At 35.5% G+C, this 22,350-nt stretch overlaps 1 protein-coding gene across 2 annotated transcripts; it reads left to right on the top strand.

Moving 5' to 3' along the window:
* Positions 1-7,889: 7,889 nt before the first annotated feature.
* Positions 7,890-22,136, top strand: LOC121326625 (spindle assembly abnormal protein 6 homolog). Of its 2 annotated transcripts, XM_041269960.1 has the most exons (17): positions 7,890-8,101; positions 9,310-9,370; positions 10,399-10,478; positions 10,951-11,055; positions 11,794-11,965; positions 12,079-12,156; positions 12,599-12,718; positions 13,421-13,612; positions 14,481-14,675; positions 15,116-15,205; positions 17,186-17,365; positions 17,488-17,569; positions 17,862-17,998; positions 19,065-19,217; positions 19,593-19,696; positions 20,669-20,751; positions 21,159-22,136. In XM_041269960.1, exons 1-17 carry the CDS (start codon positions 8,037-8,039, stop codon positions 21,236-21,238), a joined length of 1,977 nt encoding a protein of 658 aa, XP_041125894.1. In that variant the 5' UTR covers positions 7,890-8,036; the 3' UTR covers positions 21,239-22,136. The 2 variants fall into 2 exon arrangements, with proteins under 2 accessions (XP_041125894.1, XP_041125895.1); XM_041269961.1 differs by lacking the exon at positions 19,065-19,217.
* The last annotated feature ends 214 nt before the right edge of the window (positions 22,137-22,350 follow it).

The raw sequence follows: 22,350 nt of genomic DNA, 5'->3' as shown, positions 1-22,350 counted from the left end.
TAAGCAAATTGAATGAGCAGTGACGGAACAGCTCCCGTCAATTTAAACCGCCTTGATCAGGATGTTTCTCAACCTGCAGATTCAGTTTCTCATCATGAGTAATGGGAAGTCAACCTTTAATAGTAAAAAGTAACCACTGCTTTAAGTTAACCTTTAATAGTAAAAAGTAACCACATTTGATGTTTCTCACGCAACGGTATGAGGTATGAGCCACCCACACTCATTTGCACGATTCAATGGTCCACAATTGCAAGACTACATTTGAAATGTCCATCTCTTAGTTTTATTTCCCTGTGCAACTCACTTCACCTCCTTGTGCTCCATCCTCGGCGAAATAACCTTGGAAGGTATTGTTACATGTTATCTGACGATCCACTGATTAGTGTAAGACTGTTTCTGTATAGGCCGCGATACGAAATCACGCTCGAGAGGTCCAAGTGCGGGTTCAGGGGTGGCGTACACCACATTACGCAATTGGCTCTAGCGATGATACTATATATATATATCACCATATATAGCCACGTGCAATCTGAGTTTCAGTGTTTTAAAATAAAATATCAAACAGAACGAAATTTCAATGTACCATTTGTAATTCGGTAATATGAGAGAATTGGTCAGGGGTCTGAATACTTTTGCAAGGCACTGTGGTGTGTGTATATGTGTATATATATATATATATATATATATATATATATATATATATATATATATATATATATATATATATATATATATATATATATAGTAAAACAGCACTATAAAATCGCATAGTAGTAAAATAGCACACTTGTTGCCTGCATATAACTAAAAGTAAGCCTTAATATTAAAAAAAAAAGAAAGCAACAGTCATAATGAATATGGAAATAATTTATTATCCTGCAAAATATTACATAAATATAACAAATTATTATATACAAATATGTAAATTTTTTATATAAAGAAATCATACACTTAAAATGATCTATCTGAGAAAAGATGTCTGAGAAATTGCATCTGATTTATTCTGCTCATGTGTTCTCATTGGGGTATCATTTTCTAATGCTGGGTACACTCTAGCAAATCCTCTTCCCTTGGAAAGATGCTCTCCTGGATTGAGACAGAAATCACATCCAAACCTTCCATTAAACTGTATTGTATGTCTTAGAGCTGGTCCTGCTACAGAATCAGCAGAACAAATCAAAGTAGGAATTCTTATTGTTTTCTGACCTACTTGTGGAATTGTTATTGTTATGCTTTTTACATGTGGATCTTCTAATTATTTTACAAAAACACTAAAATATGTATCCATTCTAGGTTTTCCAGGACCAAACTAAAGACATGACAGAAGAATGTTGTTGGTTCGAGTCTTATATCAGAGCTCAACCTTTCACCACATTCACCACAGGAATCAGGATTATCATTATCTCTGCAAATATATGCTTGACAGAAAGTGCAGTCATAGAATCCAATTTTGTACATTTGAATTTTTTATGTATTTTGTAGAGACTTTTTTGGAAAGTCTTTCATGTAGCATGACATGAGTTCCAAAAGGTCATTATAAGCCTCCCCATTTAGCCAACGTTTCAGTGCAAAAGCCATAATAAGTAAATCACTTTTATCTTCAGTGAGGGGTGCATCTGGATACAATGGTTCATGGTCAAACTTACGCTGCAAAATAAAGTAAATATAAAATAACAGAATAATATAAAAGTAAATATCAGCATTTATATAAATATATGTATCCTTTATTTATCCTTTGTCACTCCCGCAGGATATATATGTTATTTCATGTAACTACTATAAACAACAGCTTGAGTACAAGCAGTACAATGTCAGTTTACAATGCTACATGGATATACATGTATACATAGTAAGAATCATACTGTTGGGTCTTATATCATAACAATGTTTTTCATTTCCTCTAGATTCCTGACACAGACAAACAAGACTCTTCCACAGATGAAGATCTTAGAGAAACATCAAAAGAAGAATTGAACATTCCTAATGCAGTTTTACAAAAACAAAATAAAAGGCTAAAACAAGAAAATGATAACTTAAGGAAAGTGATCGGGCGTCTTAAAGGTTTGTTGATCTTAATATTGTTTAGCTTGTTTCAAACTAGTATTATAACATAAAAAAGACATCTTTGATGAAATGAAAAATAAAGCAGAGTCAATTCAAAGTTACAGGCAATCGAAATATGTTTGTGTTTTTAGAACTTCCAGACTATATAGATCAAGTGGAGTCCCTGAAACAGTACATTTCCTCCACTGCCACACAAAAGATACCACAAGTTGAAATTGGGAATTCAAACAATCATCAAGCAGCCAAGGAACACCAAAATGAGGAGGAGCAATTTTAAGAAAGAATAGTTTACTGTTTTGAATTGCATTTTTGTTGTTGTTGTAGGACTAGCAGTAGTCATGTTTGTAGAAATACATATTCAATTTAGACTTTTTAAGAAAATTAAAATTCCACATAGCATAATCAAACTATGTCCTGGACCACCTTGTTTGTCAGAAGGTTACTCCTTCTACCCCAGAGGGAATCTGCGATTTAATATTCGGTTCGTAATTTGTGATTAGCAGATGGGTCCAAGTTTTGATTTGGTCCAGGCCAATGTGCAGTTTGATGTGCAAAATATTTAAAGAGTTTTGTCACAGGGAAACAAATGTCGGTTTTACATCAATGTGACTTTGATATGCCTTACTATCAAGCTAGCTTTACTGGGGATCCTAAAAAAGCATTGAAACAAATGTACCTGTAATGTGCAATGTATTCTTTTGTTCTCTCCTTGTCATTTCATATTTAAACCATTATATGTCATGTTATATGTCACAAATATTTTTTATATGTCATAATATGGGTGGTTTCGCCTACACTGATTAACACTAGTATTAGACTATCTTAAATTAACATTAAGTAGTCCAGTATTATTGCTAATCAAGGTTGTTAAAACCACTGATCTGTTTTACAACATTAATGTTCTGTATAATTTTGAAATTGGGATATGCAAAGAATTAACTTTATTATTCATGTTTTTATTATTATTTTAGATGGTACAGCTGACTGAAAAAGCGTGGGTACAGAAAAAAAAAGCTGACAATGTGTTACACTGTTGATGATCTGTCTAAAAAATCTGACTGGATCCAAATTGAATGCTCATCAAGGCATACAAGCCAAAGAAGCACTGGATCCCGAGATTGTGCATGCCATTGTTAGTAAGAAACATATGTGTGTATGTCAGACATGGGGTCAAAATGCATTTCAAATACTTTTCTATGTAACATATTCTGACACCACGTGTGGAAGGGTGGTGGGTGATTCACTGACACACGGGAGACAGACAGGTGTAATTGAAACACCACACAGGTGCCCAGTTTTATTTCTTTCCCGACTCTTTGGTCAGTGATTTGTTTTAGCCCTCAGAGGGCGCTGTTGTCATATCATTGTTGATAGTCAGGACCACGGAAATACCAATCCTGGTAATCAAGTCAGCTGCGGGCGCACTCACAGGTGCTCAAATAATAATGATAACAAAAGGCGTAAGAAAAAGGGAAAATAAAACACTAATAAAACTACAAACAAAAGGTGCTGCACTTCGCAGCTTTACCCCGGTTGTCGCTACCAGCACGACCCGGGTCACCGTCCTACACTCCCCGCTCCCTCAGCCTACTAGACACAGTACTTTGGGGTTGTGCCCAATGTTTCCCCGCTACCACTATATCTCGCTTTGGTTTCAAGACTCTCTCGTTCCTCCCGGGTTGTTTTCTCCCGGCAGTTCTTAGTCCCGGAACAGCGCTTCTGTACACACAGCACATAGAAAAGGGCTGACATGAGGGAATAGCAGAGTGTTATTTTATAGGGCTAACAATTCCCCCAAGACCCGCCTCTTGGCCACTCAGAGAGAGGGAAAGCCACACACCCTCTCTCCCACCTCCCCGTGTCACTGCCGTGACCACCAGACGGGTGTTGGACGACTGCTGCCCTCTTCCTGCAGCACTATGAACACGCCAGCAGAGTCAGTACAGATCTCCCCGTTACACATATATTAATTGATTATTAATTGTATTAACATTAATTTGGCAGAGGCCTTTGTCCAAGGTGACATACAAATACAGTTTATTCAATTACAATATAAACACAGGAATCATGTTATTAATAATAATTACCAGGTATGGACCAATATAGGAAGCAAGTTACATAAAACAGTGTTTCCCAATCCAGGTCCAGGGGACCCACGGTGTCTGCTGGTTTATGGTCCAACTGAACTCTGAATTACATAATTGAACTAATAATTTATCTAATCAACTTTTCAATTATTTTTTGCTCTTAAATGGCTGGTTGCACAGGCCCCAGTTAGCACTTATCTTGGACTACCTAATGTTAACTCAGGTAAGGAAGTCCAAGATTAGTGCTGATCAGGGTCTGTGAAGCCAGACAAAAGAGTTAGATATTTCAAGTCTAAAATTGTATGTCAAAATATACAAATACCAAGTCAAATGTAAATAGTTTGGCATTGCATTTAATTGCAAATGCATTTGCATTTGACCCCAAGTATGGTGCATGTATAGTTATGTCAAAAGTTTACATACCCTCTAATTATACAGTGATACCTCTTGTACATGTGTTGTGCACTCATTCGTCTTGCCAAGTGGTAGTTAAAAAATCTGGTGAGTTAAGTTTTTTAATTAATTTGTTCTGTTTTTTCTGTAGTGTATGCATCAAAGACCATTGGAAGCACTGAAAAAGATGTACGCAAAGCAATAACGGCAAAACTAAATAATGACCCCAAACTGTTGACAAGAAAAATGAAGACAGCACACCATGACAGTACCCCTTAAACAATTAAGAAAATTGACCTTTGCTAATGATTTGTTTGTGTTAACAAAAATGTATATCTTTCCAAGAAATAAATATAATAAATTTAATTGTAAATATAATATTTGGTATTAATCATTTATTATTGTTTATTAATCATTTGTCATTTGCAACCTCTAAACTAAAGTGTTATCAACTATTTTAAACTACACTTCTTACACTTCTTGTAAGTTTGCTGAACACTCAGTTCTCTTATTAGTCATATGGAATATCCCTAAGGACACTAGAGGACAATTCAGTAAAGGATCCTGTAGGACATTGTAGAAGTCAGTCCTATAGATTAACCTATAGTACATCCTAAAGGTGAATCCTTCAGGACCCTTTAGGACAGTGCTATAGGATCTCCTATAGGCACAAGTCCAGTAGGATATTCTATAGGACTTGTGCTCAATTAACAATAGGACTTTCTATAGGGTTTCCTATAGGCTTTTAAAAATAGTACTCCTATAGGATATTTCCGTAAGGGAGACCGCCTTTTGCAATCATTTACTAACTTTTTCGACAGGCAGGCATGATTTTTTTGTGATGTGTATTATTATCTAGTTTGTTTCCATTAAAAACGTCTTTGACGTGCGCAGATAAAACAATCTTTAAATAATATATGCTTAATGTATTAACTATGTGACCTACCTGTTCATAAACAATTGTGCTGATTTCAAAGTAGCCTATTTTAGAGAAGTGTAAATGTTATTTAAAACGCATGTATTACATATAACGCTGTTGTTTACAGATACCGTGTTTGTTTATATATTTATTTTATATACAGTACACACACAAGATTGGTATTGACAATGTGAAACACAGGATACCAAATTAGACAGCTGACAATATCTTAGTCTATGGCTGTATTATTTGGTATCCCCATGCATTTCAAGCAGTGGGGCTCCTAGAAATGTCAAACTTCCAGTGTCTACCTACCTGTCCCCCATTATCACACACAAAGGGTTTGATTGATATTGGGTGATTACAGTGAGAAACACAGGGGATACCAAATTAGTTTCTAGCATATTTCTTGCTAGAATAATTTTTTGTCGAGCGTAGTTCTGTAGCTGGGTCTACGTCAGGCCTAGCAGCTTCAGACATGTGAACCTAATAAAGTAAAATAAAATAAATATTGTAAAATAAACCCGTAAGGCCTAATGACGTTATTTAATATGCTTCTTACATACAAAAAAGGTAAAACAACGACCCCTTTTAATTTCCATAGACGGCACTAGACTGCCACCGTATTTCAGTTTGAAAATCGATGCCTCTCATTGGTTGAACAGGTTAACAGGTAACAAGGAAGACCATCGATCTCCCTCATGTGGAAGGGGAGGGCATGGGCGGGGCGGATGGGACTGATTGACAGTTCTGCAAGTGCATGCATCGATTGGATAAAAAGCACATCAAATGGCAAAGTGCACACCGAATGGTTAAAGCTCATATTTAATTTTGATAACCCCTGGCCCCAGCTCAGCCGACAACACCGGTCCCGGCACTGACCCCGCCTGAACCGGTGGTCGCTCCGGATGTTACAGAACCGGATGTCAGCATTGCTGAGGAGGACCATGATGCTCCTACCTCCCTTGACGTCTCCGCGCAGTGACTATTATCTCTGGGGACGGGACAGAAGACGTCACTCCACGGAGCGGCCTATCTGCAGCTTTGATATGAAATGCTCAGTAAATACCTGACAAGCAGGCATATCCCAGAAGTATTGTTTTGGCGTTCATCTTGTTCAAGGGACCGGGGTTATATCTGTAACCTATCGTTTTATTGGTTAAAACAGAAAATCAGAAGCCCTAGTTATAATTGAGACAATGAGGCTGGCTGGCTTATCATATAAATAAAGTTGAAGAATTAATGCATATCCCCCATCACTTTTCTCCTAGGAGACTTGATAGTTATACAAGTGACAAATGAAGGTTATCCTTTTCAACAAATTACAAGCAGAACGTAGTGCTGGTTTCACAAACCTCGATTAGCACTAATCTGGGACTGCTTTAGTTTAGGTAGTCCAAGATTAGTACATTATTTGTATGTATCCTGAACGGTGATAGTGGTGGCATTGTGACAATGTTTCCCACAAAACTTCAACTCGCCACGTATTGTAGCTAGCTTTCAAAATACTGCATTTTTGTTTGAGTGTTCTCCGCAGAACGTTCTCCCTTCTGCAACAACCATTTTGCTGTAACGCTTCTTCCGCTCCACAAAATATCCACATCTCCTCATTAAAGTTCCATTCAGCCCATCTACACTGGGTTCTGCCATTTTCCAAACAACGTAAACCAGATTATGTGTTTGTTTTTTAAGTGCCAAATAGTAAACTATACACTCCCCCCCCCCCCATATAATAATATCAGCATGGTATAGCCCGCTAAAGATTTTACTAAACGGTAGCAGAATTGCTGGGGGCGTGTCAAACTTACGTTTTTAATGAAAATGTCTTCTCCACTTTTGATGTTGCAGAGTATTGCACTGCAGTCAGACTGGTTATATACATCCATAGCTTCTACTGTGACTACTACTTTAAATGCAAGCATGTTTAATAAGGGGACAAGTTTAAAGGGGGTGTGTATATATATATATATATATATATATATATATATATATATATATATATATATATATATATATATATATATATATATATACATATAATTAGTTAATATTTTCTTTTGGTGTCACTTCAAGTCTTCACATAATCCAACTGAAATCTGATAATCGTGTCATGGTAACCGCATAGTAAAAATAAAAATGCATAACAATTCTGGGAACTAACGGGGTGCTCCACAATTAATAAAATGCAAGTTTAAATAGAAAATAAAACACACACGACATAAACCACGCACAAAAAGGCTGCAAAAATACGTTTGCTTTGTAAAGTACTGTACTGGTACACTGAGAGACATTGGCGCGGATACCTGCAGTGCAGTGCAGTTGCATACAGTTTCAATCTTTAGTACAAATAAAAAACGTAAAGTTGCCAAGGTGACTATGCAACACAGGAAGTCTAAGGACCTCTCTTTTAAGAACTACAGGTTCCGGTTTCCGCCTTTACCGTAACGGCCGCCGCGGGAGAGAAGCGCCAAACTCAAAACAGAAAACCAGAAACAAAATTTCAAAACTAAAGTAAACGGGATACCATAAAATAACCAATATTTCACTCCTGATATCAAGAATATGAGCTTACCATGACAGAAACCCTTTTCACCCAGATACTGCAGGCCCAGGTCAGGTGTAAAGACTGTGAAGACAGGTAAGATAAAGCTCTGACTGTAATCGGCATTGTCGTTCTGAGCAGTGCTTGTTCGGGGGCCTGGTCTACATGTACTAGTAGTTCGTCATAGATATATTTTGAAAACGTTTAATTCGAGAACGTGTAATGAAAGTTGACAAGACAACTTAATATCTCTGTTAAAAACGTCACACACACACTTGCACTAAATCTACATTTAGACACACAGACTATGTCTTTACGTGTATTATTCGTAAGTGTCATGACCTGTCTAGTATTACAAGTTGAATTGGTTGTTGAAGTGAAATATGGAGACCGTGTGCTTCTGCAGACTGTAGATATTATCACTGGAATGCACAGATCAGTATAGTTCAGTGTATACCACTGTCAGTTGCAATCATTCACCATACCCGGAGTTTTAGTGTCTACAATTATGTTTCAACAACCAGATGACACTTATAAGACTTTTTATCAGCAAAAGAGATGCATACTGTAAAATGTATGTAGCCTAGTTTTTGCACCTAAGTGACGCTGAACTTGTGTGTGAATTTTCAATTGATGTTAGTTGATTTCTTTAATAAGACCTAGGTGGTATAGGTTTTAATGGGAAGGTGTTTATGTAGCATACATCTATTGACACTGAAGTTATACACTGCATAGAAGGGTAAGGATATTGCTTTCTTTGCATTATGACCGGATAGTCTAATAAACTGGGTACAAGACACACTTTTTTAAACTACAATATATCTCTATATCATATACATGAAAAATCAGTTGTAAATATGTCATTTGTTTGTTATTGGGTTATTCTTTGTCAAATCAACCAAATTTTGCAGAAATGTCACCATACAGCTCAAATTTTCATAACATAGTTAGATAATGCTAAATTATGGGGGGGGGGGGGGGGGTTGTATAACTCTTAACTCAAAATAGTTTCCCAGATATGGCAGGTCATAACGGGGCCTGGGGGTTGTCATTTTCGCCATCCAGAGGTTGTGAAAAATCGACACAGTGCTGTAAAAAGCCAATTATTTTTTTAAATATCCATGATAGAGGTGCCAGGACGAATTGCATGGTCAGGACGTAGTCTGTTCCAATTAAGGGAACGAGACATTTTTTAAATAAAAATCCTATGTACCAAGCTTCACGTACATCTGAGACGCCTGGTGACGTGACTGGTTGTGTTCACACGGAATGACCTTGTTGTTTTTTTATTATTTTTTCTGCAGGAGGGCCAATATTCGAGTCAGCATTGAACTTCAGTCAACATCAAATCCAGTCCACAAAAAAGTGAGTTTAATGCATGGCATTGAATTTATAGCAGTGGTGTACACAAGACATTCCAAAAAAGCCTAAAATAGTTTTGATTAAGACAGTTTGTATTAATAAGCATCCCGAATGTCAATTGTTGGGCCTGCATACTTTTTAGTAACAGATGTCCTGAAGTCTAAAGAGCAGAAAGCTTTCAGATTTAAAAAAAAAAAAATAATAATAATATTGACTTCTTGGGGCTCCCGAGTGGCGCATCCGGTCAAGTGTGCTCCACCTCACGTGCGTCAGTTATGCGCCCTAACGCCTCCAGTCGCCAAAGTTCAGGTCCGATAAGGTGACCACTGGTACCCTGCCCTCAAGGGTCCCCCACAACGTGTTGCACAATTGGCTGAACATTGCCTGGATGGACCTACCCCTCGGCCATGCATTCAGCAACCCCTAGTCGTTGGGGCCCCTACCCGCCCGCGGATGCCCGAACGAACATTCGACGTGTCTCGACACAACAGCAGAGTCTGCGACATCGAGACTGGCCCGGAGTACGACCCGGATGTCTCACAGAGTCGAAAAAGAACTTACTGCCGTGTCGAAGTCTCCTGCTTGCACAGAAGACAACGTGTGTTTCGTCTCGCAGCTCCCGAATCAGCGCAGGGGTGGTAGCGGTGAGCTAAGCCTACAAATAATTGTTTTATTTCAAATTTGGATAAAAACAGAGTAAACATTCAATTGGCTATTAAATATATACTATTTATATATATATATATATATATATATATATATATATATATATATATATATATATATATATATTTGTACTATAATACGGCTATAAGTCAAAATTAAATTATATATATATATATATATATATAATATATATTCTTTTGACTTCTTGTGCATTTAGTACAAAAATATAATATGAGCAACACAAAATGTAATTTCACAGTACTAAATTCTTTTTAATTTGCATTCAGTTTGAATTAAAATATATTTTGGTTGAGATCTATGCAAGGCGAATATGGATAACATTCAACTTTTTTTTTTTTTTACAGGATTTGGTAGTACGGATAACAGATGACATAGATCCGTATTTTCTTTACAACCTTGTTATATCAGAAGATGATTTCCAAAGGTGTGTTACTCTTTGACTGAAAGTATTGCAGTTTCTTTCGAATCTCTTATAAAAGTGTCAAGAGACAGCCTGCAAGTAATGTTTTACATTTAAACAATTTACTATAAAATTGCACAGTTCTGTTTTAAAAATGTAATCTATAGTGCCAAATACAAACCGTATTTTAAAGCATTTTTGTACAGTTTTGCAATGGTCTTACATGTGTCCTCTATACAATATATGCACAGTGCAGTATAGCACCACAGTAAAGAAGGGGACATTATGTGGTATGACCAGGTAGTATTGCATTCAATCTGTTACTTTTATGTGATATGGAATGCGATAAATTGTGTAAGAGTGAACTGTATAACTACGATGTGATGTTCCAAAACTATATAAAGCAAATTTAATTATTTGTTGTTAAAAATGATTTGTTTTAAGTTCGTCATAATTAGTATTTGTCATTTAGTGTTTTTTTTTTCTATTTTTATAGCTTAAAGGTCCAACAGGGTCTCCTTGTAGACTTTTCAGCATTTCCACAAAAATTCATAGACCTTTTGCACCAATGTATCCAAGAGCAAGACAAAGAAAACCCAAGGTGAGTGACTGAATCCAGTTTTGAGAGCTGACAGACCACTTTTCTTGTTTTCTGACTATTTACATTACTTTTTACTTTGCTTACATGCAATTACAAAAAATGAAAACTACACATTTCCTAATCATCAATATTTAAAACTGCAGGTAACATTTTACACTAAAATGTCATTCATGTCGACTACATTCTTGCATAGTTCTGTTTTCTCAACATTATCAGCAAACAGACCTTGTTTTTTGTTGGTTGTAGAGTTAGATGACTCATCACACTTTATGCTAAATATGCATACAACCTACAACAACAGGAGATTATGAATAATAGGCTGTATTACTGCACAAGAATCAAAACAGAAAATGTACAAGCGAATTGTCTTTCCCCAAACTGTTTTTGTTATACTGATAATGTTTTAAGGGAAATGCTGTAAAGCTGATAGTATAAGGTGTGACCTTGTGGGGGCACTGCTCTTTTACATACAAAATGTATTTAGAAACAAACTGTACTTTGAATTATTAATTTGCCTTTCAACATTTCATATTGCTTGTACTGTTATCACTTTATTAAGTTTTTGTTTAAACTTATTTCTTTTAAGTTTAGACTACAATTTTGCAAAACATTACATTTCTCTAATCTATTTTTCATAATATATTTGAGAATGTTAGTATTATAAGATTGCATATATGCTATTAAAAAATGTAATACAAATATAAATGGTATGTTATTTCCATTTGTCTTGTATATTAGATTTCTACTGCTTTTCCTTTCATCAACACCAGTATTAGACCACACTCCTGCCCATTTAAACATAGTAGAGACGAATGCCTTCAAACACCTTACACACCTTTCACTCAAACTTCTGCACGGCACAGATGTGGAAATAAAGAAGTATTTGGCAATCTGTTTAGCGTGTGTAAAGGTAAGTATATTTTCATTGCCGTTTTCCTGTAATGTATTTTTGGAGCGTCTTTAAGTGGCACTGCCTTGCATTAAAGAAAGATCATTAAGTATAACTTTTGTTTATGGCAATAGGATGAAAGATTGTTGTTGGAACAGAAGCTTCAGAAAACAGAGGAAGATCTCTGCAGGCAGTTAAGCTACACACAACAGGTAAAGGTTTCTCTGTAAAGGTTGAATATTGAATCTACTGTATATTATCTATATAACTATAGTATTTTGCAATAATGCAAAAATAGCTACTATTAAAGCAAACATGCTATGCTGCTGAACAAAACACATCCCAAATCCATTTGAAGGATGCCACTTACTTTGTATTTTATCTCTCAGTGCTGCTGTTTTTAATCTTGATGATGAAACACTTTGAGTTCGTTGAGGCTCAAATTAAACATAAACCTGTAGCATTTATGTTGCCTAAACCGAACAATGAAGTTGTGAGTTTTTGGGGGGCCATTGTAATCTTCCATGTGGCCAGAATTAAACGCCATGTGTTGTTTTCTTTCTAATAAGAGATGAGATGAGTGTTTTTATAGTATACTTTGATGATGCCTATTTAATTAGATAAATGTGTGTTTTTTTGCAAATCAATGAATAGACTCTGTCAGAAAAGAGCCGAGAACTTGACAGATTGAGATCTGAATGGATGTCCCAAACTACTGCCCTGTCAAACAAGCATTCTCAGGAGCTAACTTCAGAGAGGGAAAGGGCACTTGAGGTACAGTTGAAATTAACCCTTGACCTGTGTTGTCACTATGCAAGCGCATAGTTAAGATGTAAACTAGTAGGGAGCATTGCAGAGATAGCAGGAGTGTCTGCCGATCAAAGTTTGTAAATTACCATGAAAAGTAGTTTGTGATTTTATTAATATGTTTTGCCTGCTCCAGGCTTTTACTTTCTTACATGGCTAGCAGTAATGGTGTTGTCTTTCTTGTAAACTGTTTATGTTGCTTTTCTTTTGAGGGCCGAACTCAATTCTATATATTTTCCTTTCAATACAAAGTATATTTGCTAGATATTGTTCAGGGGTGCGATTCACCTTTCTGTCCAAAGAAGTAATGTAACAATCTTAAAAATATGTATAAAGCCAACTTTAACTTGTATTACAGTTAACTAGCTAGTTACTACTACTTGTTATAATCTATAAAGATATGCTAAAGCAATATAACTTTTTATATACTCCTATTTAATAATATTAAACTAATAAATACAAGGTACAATAAATTAGGATTTCCATGTAATATGGCACCCGATTTTAAAATGATTTAAATCTAATACTCGTCAAACCTATTACTTAGTTAATTTATTATGACAATTGTATTTTAAAAACAAAAAAGCCCTACTGGATCACAGAAATCACTTTTCCTTTAAATGTTTGTTTCATATATGAGCAATAATAAAATGTGTCTTCTGTTTACAGGCCCAGACAAAATATCAGCAGCAGTCTGAGCAGCAGCGACGAGAGTTGGAAAGTCTGCATCAGAAAAACATAGTGCAACTACAGACCAGACTAGTCGAGCTGGAGGCATGCAACAAAGAACTGACAGAACGGAAATACAAATCAGAATCAATCATCCGGGACCACACGGCTAAACTTGTGGGCCTGGAAGATGTAAGGGCATTGTTATGTTCCATTGGCCATGTTAGGATTGCAAAATCTTACATAATGCGAATGTTTTTTCATTTTAACTGTGTATTTGTTAGTAAAGAACTGGACTTGCAAATTATTACTTACACAAGAATGAAATGGCTAAATCAGATGTTTTTTTGTGTGTTAAATGTTGGAGGCTTTCTATTTGTGAAGATACACGTACACGTAGTTGCAGCGTGAGGTTCCCCACATTGTCCTGCAAGCAGACCCTGGAGGCATTGCCCTCACAGGGTGAGGGAGCAGTTCATTGAGAGCCAAGTTAGACTTCAATGTTAGAATTGGCCTTCAGATATGATATGCTTGTGCGTTACCCACTGTGCCACAAAGCTGTATTTTTTTTCTGTGAAAGCAAATATATACATATTTCTAGGTTTGCTTTTTACGGTTTTTTGTTTCTTTTATAATATATACTATTAATGAATAATTTCAGTAGAGAAGAGTAACCCAATATTATCTGTTTTACCTAGAAGTAAGATGCAGTACCTCAGAACTAATGGGGTCCTCAAACTTTGGTCTAATTTTACTGCATAAATCACAGAAAGGTCATGCTGGTAGGCAGGAGTTTAAACACCAAGGGCTGTATTTTGAATGCAAAGGCAGACATGAATAAAACACCTGTAACTATGAAACAACTTGGTTGCTGGAAGGAGCAGTTCATTATATTTTATATTCTTGTGAGTGTTGTGCTGTTACAATGATTGTATTCATCTCTGAATGTTAGCCAGTGCCCGAATCTTTCATTTTAACGTTTAGTACTCTGTCTTCTTCAGTCATCATATTCTGTTGCCTTTTCAATAGTTTACCAGGTTTTATTACTGCTTATTGTTAGGAGTCGCACAGAGCAAAGCAAGAGGTCCTGTCACTGCGCCGGGAAAACTCCACCCTGGATTTGGAGTGCCATGAAAAGGAAAAGCACATCAATCAGCTGCAAACTCGAGTGGCTGTACTAGAGCAAGAGATCAAAGACAAAGATCAGCTGCTGATCAGATCAAAAGAAGTATTGGATGCCACTCAGGAACAAAAGGTAGCTGAGCATCTTTGCAAGATGATAACTGAGGGAACAAATAGGGAACAGATGTGGGCTATGTGAGAGTAGTACATGAATAGCAGTGATTTAGCCATACATATCAACCCAAGATTATGTGATGGGTGATACAGTATGTTAATCCTCACATGCATAGCTGTGTAAAATATGGGGCAGATTATGCAAAACCATGTATTCCAATGTATATATAATGCATGTGTATAACATGGATTATGAGGCTGACTTGAACCCATTATGTGGATGTAGCCACCTTGTATTTAAGTATTTCTTTTTTACAAATATTAAAACACCAGTTTTTTGGCTAATATTTAAAGTAGCCATTGGTAATGTTGGACGTAATATCATTCATTATCTTTACGGTTTTGGAATAAAAGTTGCAGTGGTTTGTAAATATATATAATATAATTTTGTATTTTCAGATGACCATCGAAGAAAATGCAGAGAAAAGACAACTTCATATTGGAAAACTAGAGGCAACAGTTCAGTCTTTGTCGGAGGAGTTGATTAAGGTGTGTTAAGCTCTTGTTACATGTGTTAATTTACTAGCAAATTTTATCGCCTGGGACCAAATCCTGTGAGGATTGCCCAGTGTAACAGCCCTGACAACGTATTGTCAACGTTCTGGCAACTGCCTGGCAACGCGATTGCTTAAGTGGACAGCAATCCTACTACAGGCAGCAGGTTCCAGGCAATATCCAATCAGAGCACTGTTGTGTGTCACGTGATTCTGTCTGCTACAGTGAAAACAATAGTTAAAATGGACAGGAAATACGCAATTACCTGGACTCAGGACAAATAACTACTTCTTGTAGCGTTTTTTGAAGGTTGGTCAACACATCTTTAATTTGGTAGTATTTTGATAACAACCAATGCTGGAAGGGTTACTTTTAACACTTTTTTAAAACTACTTAAAATCTTTGGTCCAACTGTCGTTTACTATAGGGGAATAAAAATGTAGCTGCTGTAACTCTGCTAAACCGACTGACAAAAGAAAAGAAAAAAAAAACAATCACGTTCTGTACATCCCTGTGTAATGTGTATACATGAGAATGGCATTTTATTTATATATATATATATATATATATATATATATATATATATATATATATATATATATATATATATATATATATATATACACACACACACACACAGATAAATGATGTCTGCCAATAAATAAATAAAATATATCGTATTACTGTATATTGTACTTGTTCTCAACTCTGTGTAACTGGTTGTATCGTAGCTTTGAAGCTCATTCAGTAAACTGAAAGCAGCCTTTGAACACACTGAACAATTTCCTCTTTTTAATTGAAATTATTGTTCCACTTGTTGTTTAATTGCTGTGCGGTTGCAGTTAATTTAATGTAGCCTAGCCTACCAGTCTCTTGTCAGCCCCACACCCTCTTTGTGTGATCCTCGTGTGTATTTCTCACCCCCAGTGTTACGCTTGCCGTCTCTTACCCTTTCCGCTGTTAGCGTCTTTTTTCACTGCTTAGTTCAGCGCTTATAAATGCTACAGTTAGTTAGTAGTCACTGTTGCAGAGCAAATAAAAGGAACACATTGAAATTTCATTTGCTTGTCTCGTGCTTCTTTGCTGAACCTGTGCGCACCAACGATGCAATATTCTTTATTAGACAGTTATTTTATTTTATTTTTTTATCCCCGTGACTTTATTCTCCCTCTGTCCCTACTTATGGCCCTTTTTTGTTTAATGGCTGCCATTTCAAACTGTTAATTTACTGTTAATTCCAGAACTACGTGATGTAGTTCTTAAATATGATTGGCTATTGCTTGGATTAAAGGCAATTTGTATCGAATGCGAGTTGCCTATTCGTTGTATCGTGTAACAGGTCAAATCCCCCGCGGTGACGTCACAGGCAACACGTTGCTACAATTTATGTTGCCAGCGCATTGACTAGTAACAAGTCCTTTAAAGAAAGCAGGGGGAATTCATTGTTGTTTAGTTTCGATAGTTTGTATTTAATAGAAACAAATAGGAGTTTCAGAATATCCTTTTAGAATCTTCTACTCTAACGTATTATGAGCATCAACAATTTACTCAAAGCCTCCACTAGTGTTTTCTACTGTTCAACCTTGACTTAAGAATAAAGAATAAAGAAGGAAAAACTTTGAGTGAAATGGCTTGCATCACTGGATTTTCAAGGTGTGGTATCCAAAGCATCATCAACAAATACAGAGAAACATCATCTGTAATTGACAAACCCTGGACTGGAAGACCTAAATAGCTGTCTAACAAGGATGAGCAATACCTGAAGATAATATCCTTCAGGAATAGAAAGAAGATAAGCGTTGAATTGATGGCAGAACTTGTAGTAGGCACAGGTGGTGTCCATCAGATCAACAGTACAAATATAAACACACACATAACTAACCCCTAAATGAAACAGTTTATATTGAAATGATCTTGAAACTGTTGAAATAAATATTATTATAAATAATGTTTATTTATTTTTTTGTGCTCCAGGCAAATGAAATTATTAAAAAACTACAAGGAGATGTGAAGACTCTGGGAGGCAAACTAAAACTTAAGAATTCAGTCACCATTCAGCAAGAAAAACTGTTATCTGAGAAAGAAGAAAAATTGAAGAAGGAACAGAAAGAGCTGCATGATGTTCAGCAGGCTCTTCGACTGAAAAAAGAGGAGGTGAGGAACAATGTGTGAGATATGCAGTCAACTCGCCAACTTCTGGGGATCTTACCCATTTCTTTGCTTTGTCTTACACAGAAGAAATGCCTTGTAACTGATTATTTACTTTTCACTTGTAGGCATCAAAACTGCAAGAGCAACTGGAAGCTACTGTTCAAAAATTAGAGGAAAGCAAACAGCTGCTTAAAACTAATGAAAATGGTTTGTAGTTCCAGTTTATAAAGTAGCATTTTGTGACCCAGACATTATAGAACAGTTCCGTGCAGAAAAAAAATCATCTACAAAAAGCTATTAACTTGATATGAGGTAGGGCCAAATACACGTAACTTTTGTTAAAAACTGCCCCTCTGGAACACGGAATTAAGTTTTCCCCAAGAATAGGTAAATAAAACAGGGTCTGCTTTTATTAATTAATTGATTGATTGAGTTGATTATTTACCCTAGCATTCAAATTATTTTGTGAAAAACTCAATTATTTGTTTATTCTTTACAGTGATCACATGGCTTAACAAGCAACTTAATGAAAACCAGGTAACGAGGAAGCAAGAAACATTAGGAATGTTTGATACACCACCTGGTATTTCTTCCAGTGGAGGTTTCAGAACTGGAACTTTAGATCAGAATATGGTGGTAAGACTGACTTTTATTAATCATTCCTTCCGTATTTGGGCAGTTCTAATAGTAGAAAGATTTGGGAGGTTTTGAGATGCTGCTGCTGCTTCCCATTTTAGCATATGGAGTAGTTTGTCATTGATACCCATTTCTTTTTTAATACAGTATTAGATTTTACAGTACCTCTAATTCAGCACACTATAATCTGGCCAAGAATAACTTCAATTTGGTGCCGCCCTCGAATTAATGACGCCCTCATATTGACACCGAAGTCATAGATCAGCTTTATAATAGAGGCCATCCTCGAATAAAAGTAGCTATCAATAAAGAAACATGAAGGTATTTTTTTCTCACCCTACTAAAAAAAACACACACACAAAGTAAACAAATAAACACTGATTATGTATGTGTAACGCCCCCGAAGAGACAGGAGCCTCAATCTAGCACATAAATTACAAACTAAAGTACACACACATAGTAAGCACATTTTATGTTATGGTAATACAGTTCTGAATGAAAATGCAAGATAAACTACATACAGAACAGCAGTCATTCTGAAATTCTTAAGAGGTTTTGTTGTTTCGTTTTCAGTTCAATTGTAATTCCCATACCCAATCCCGTACAAAACAATGTGCCTACTCTCTATGAGACGATATAACCAAGTAGGATATATTGTAGTTTTTACAGAAATCAAACTGCTATTCTGAGGTAATTTTTGGTGCAGAAAAACATCTACGTCACACTGTTATTCACTGGTACAGTACTACCGATAAATGTACTGTAGTCAAAGTATGTTAGCAACAACGCTACCGTATTACAGAAAATAAGCAACCGCAATATTTCAGAAATGTCATAAATCATGTAATAAAATATTGCAGCATTTGAAAATCTTAGTATTATTAATAAAGGTCGCCCTCTTCTAAAAATAAACGCCGCAGCTCCAAATTGAAGTAATACGGTAATTTTAATTAAATGGAAAGTAATGAAAAAAAATTACTGAATGAAAATGAATTGCCATTTTCCTTTTTTAAAATTTCTTTTTGTTAAACGTTTTCCTTTTCCTCCCTTTCTCTCTTCTTTCCAGTTTGAAAATCGACCCCTTCATTCTGCCTCGGGGACAAACTATCCTGTTACCTCTACTTTAAATTCAAAGCATTCCTTCTTCCCACAGTCCTTTGCTGTTAGCACTGGCAACCGTCCATCCTTAGCACTCCACAATCAGGGCTGTGGACCAAAGGCAGGCATATTTTGTCATATACTGTACTAACCAGTTGTAATGTATTTTCAGTACTAAATTTAAATGTATTGGACATATTTTTTGTGCAATTCTATAAAAGTAATTTTCACCAATTGAATCCCTCCCTGTAAGAACTAAGTATGGCTATTGAAACAGACATAAATTTTCTTACTGGCAGCAATCATACAAATAGTTAATAGGTGCTTTTGATAAATACTGCTGGAAATCTTTTTTTGTGGAGGCATTTAAAACTTCAGTTTTGTGCCTCGAGTCATGGTGGCCTGTACTTGCACTGATAGTTTATGGCATGGTCTTTGTATCCTTTCTCTGCACCAGTGTTAACAGATAATTATTATTATTATTTTTACTGCACAGGTCCAGTTTAATCCTCTGATGTCTAAACCCAGTGTGTCTCCTGACGACGTAAAACCAAGGGCTCCTACAGCACAAAATGCACATGCCTTATCAAATAAAGAAAAGTATGTATACTTTAGAGGTGTATTTAGAATTTGTTGTAGAACAATGTGCTTGTAAATGTGAATTTAGTGGTTTGTGTAGGTATCCATGTATACAGTTGTTTGAGTTTGTGTACAGTGTAATTTATTTTTAAAGCAATTTTTAAATGTAGTCTTAAACACATTACATTTTTTTTTATTATATTTTTTATATTTGAGGGCTGATGGATTTTACGATTGGTTACAAGAGTTCCAAAAATATTAGTGTTTTTAATTGTTAAAGTTAAAATGTTTAAAAACACTGTTCATACTCTGATGCGTAATAACCAGGGATCCTAGTTTTCCGAAATAAAAAAATAATTATCCAAAAAAATAGAAATCCAAATTAAAATAAAAGGCTAAAATTGATTCCCTGTTTTAACATTATAAGATACCCAAACAGTATTATTGAATAACAGTTAACACAGGAAGTTTTTATTGGTACACTTTAATTCTAAGGAAGTTACATGCTCACCAGTGCCATCAATCAATAATATAAACAAACTTTAAACATTACAGATACTTTTGTGTAGTAATAATAAAAACCAAAAAATAGTATTCACATTAGTTTATCTCCAAGTTAGTCTTAGTCATCTGGATGGTTTTTGCCAGACTCATTGACCCAATCTCTAGGGGTGATTTTTATAATTTTCAGTGTCTTTAAACAGCTTGTTCAGTAGTAACAACACACAGGATACTGAAGTAATCTGCAGCTATGTTTCAACATGTGTCACAGGGCGCCTCGTTCAACCTTGCCCTCTACACCAGAAGCAGTTTTATTCAACAAGTATGTTTACTTAAATGTAAAGTAAAATTGCCTATGTTGATTATATATGAAAGAGCATTGATTTGGTTATTGTGCAGCAAACAGATTCCTAGGATCCCTGGTAATAACAAGGATTTTTCTCTTTGAATAAAAACTGCATCTATTTCATGGTGATGTGCATTTCTTTTCAGTGGTGAACCTTTTGGGCTGGAATCAAAGTATTTTCAAAAACGCGAGGACAGCATTCCTCTGCGTGGAATTGTACAAAACAAAGGTATGTGCACAATAAATGCTAGGAGTCACAAGACAAATGAGTTAAGGGCTGTTTACAATCTTCCAAGGGCTGCATTGTCTGAAACACTAGAACATTGTTCTTGAGGGTGAGCTGCTGCAAGACTCCTTGTACAGTGGAAATCTAAAGATTGATATACAGTCTTTAATACATAGTTTTAGACTTGTTTTGTTTTATAGAAATTTGGTTAAATGTTTTACTCTCCCTGTTGTCTGTTTCTTCAAATGTGTCTTAAAATACTACAGCTGCAACACCTGATGTACTGTATGCATTTTGCTACCAAATCTATCAATAGTTTTGTTGGGAACCTCTGTGCTTCCAAGTTTTGTAATTCATATAAACATTTTTGATTGTATTTCTCCCCCCCCCCGCCCGCTCCCAATTTCCAGAACTCCAAGTGGGTGCTGCACATCCATCTTCTAAACCAGGACCCTATTCTGCAGGATCTGCCTACTTCCCTGGACAATAGCCAGGATTATTAAATGTTGCACTCAGTTCTTCCAACCTCCACCTGAACTTACTGTACATTTTACAAAAAGCAACTGTATAGTGAATGACTTCAGTCATTTTAAAACTAATGTAAAAAGTGATCCCATATATGCACATTGTACATGTTATTAACTAATATGTGTATCCATTTGGACCCAATTTTTAACCTCATAGTGTAAAAAAGTTGAACAATAAGCCCATTTCCTCCAAAATACTTTTTTGGGATGTTGTATTTATTTTTCAGAAGTTGTTTGCATGTTCAATTTTTACACTACATCAGTGCTTATTTAACCCTAAGGAAACATAAAATGAAAATTAGGGCTTTTAAGACGTTCATCAAATTAATTTAATTTGGTGTGCTAAGGTTATAGGAATTGTGGGATTTTCCTTTTCTAGTAAACTGTTTTCCAGTATCTTAATACTGTGCATGTATTTTATACTCCTAAGGTAATTTTAAATACACCATTGCACATTATTTTATTTTAATTTTCATGCAGTTTCCAGAACTGCCTTTCACTAAGATTTGTACAGAATTTGCATATGAATTTACATTTTCTGTTCATCCCGAGTTCAGAACAGTATGTCCTTTCATTCAAGAAAATGCAGCTAAGTGTTTTAAGCTTATGTCATCTAGATAAGGTTAGAAGACAATGTCAAATATTTCTTTTTATACAAAAGGGTTAATGGGGTCCAGTGATATTTGCTGAAGATGAATAAACAATTACAACAGAGTATTTAACAGTAGATACTGTATCCGATAGAATGATTAAAAAAGTAAACCTAACTAGTCCCAGACACGTTTTTCATAAATTCATACCACTTGAAGATTTAAAAAAGTGGAAATTGAATTTAAATGCTACGATTTAAAAATCAAACTTCAAAATGTATATTAAAAAGAAAGAAAAAAAAGTTACTACTGTAACTAGTTTAAATATTTACAAAACCTTAACGGATAAAAACAATGTTTTACTTATTTGTGGTTTGAAAAACAAATTATTACTCTACTTCTTTTGAACAACCTTCTTTTTAAATCATTGATGCATTTTTAAAATTGTTTTGCCGTGTACAAATTGTAAAGTTTTGTTTTCAATC

Source organism: Polyodon spathula, chromosome 14, assembly GCF_017654505.1.
Source record: "Polyodon spathula isolate WHYD16114869_AA chromosome 14, ASM1765450v1, whole genome shotgun sequence".
NCBI classification, from domain to species: domain Eukaryota; kingdom Metazoa; phylum Chordata; class Actinopteri; order Acipenseriformes; family Polyodontidae; genus Polyodon; species Polyodon spathula.
The sequence above is the reverse complement of the archived record's forward strand: the minus strand, read 5'-3'. Positions and strand labels throughout refer to the sequence as shown.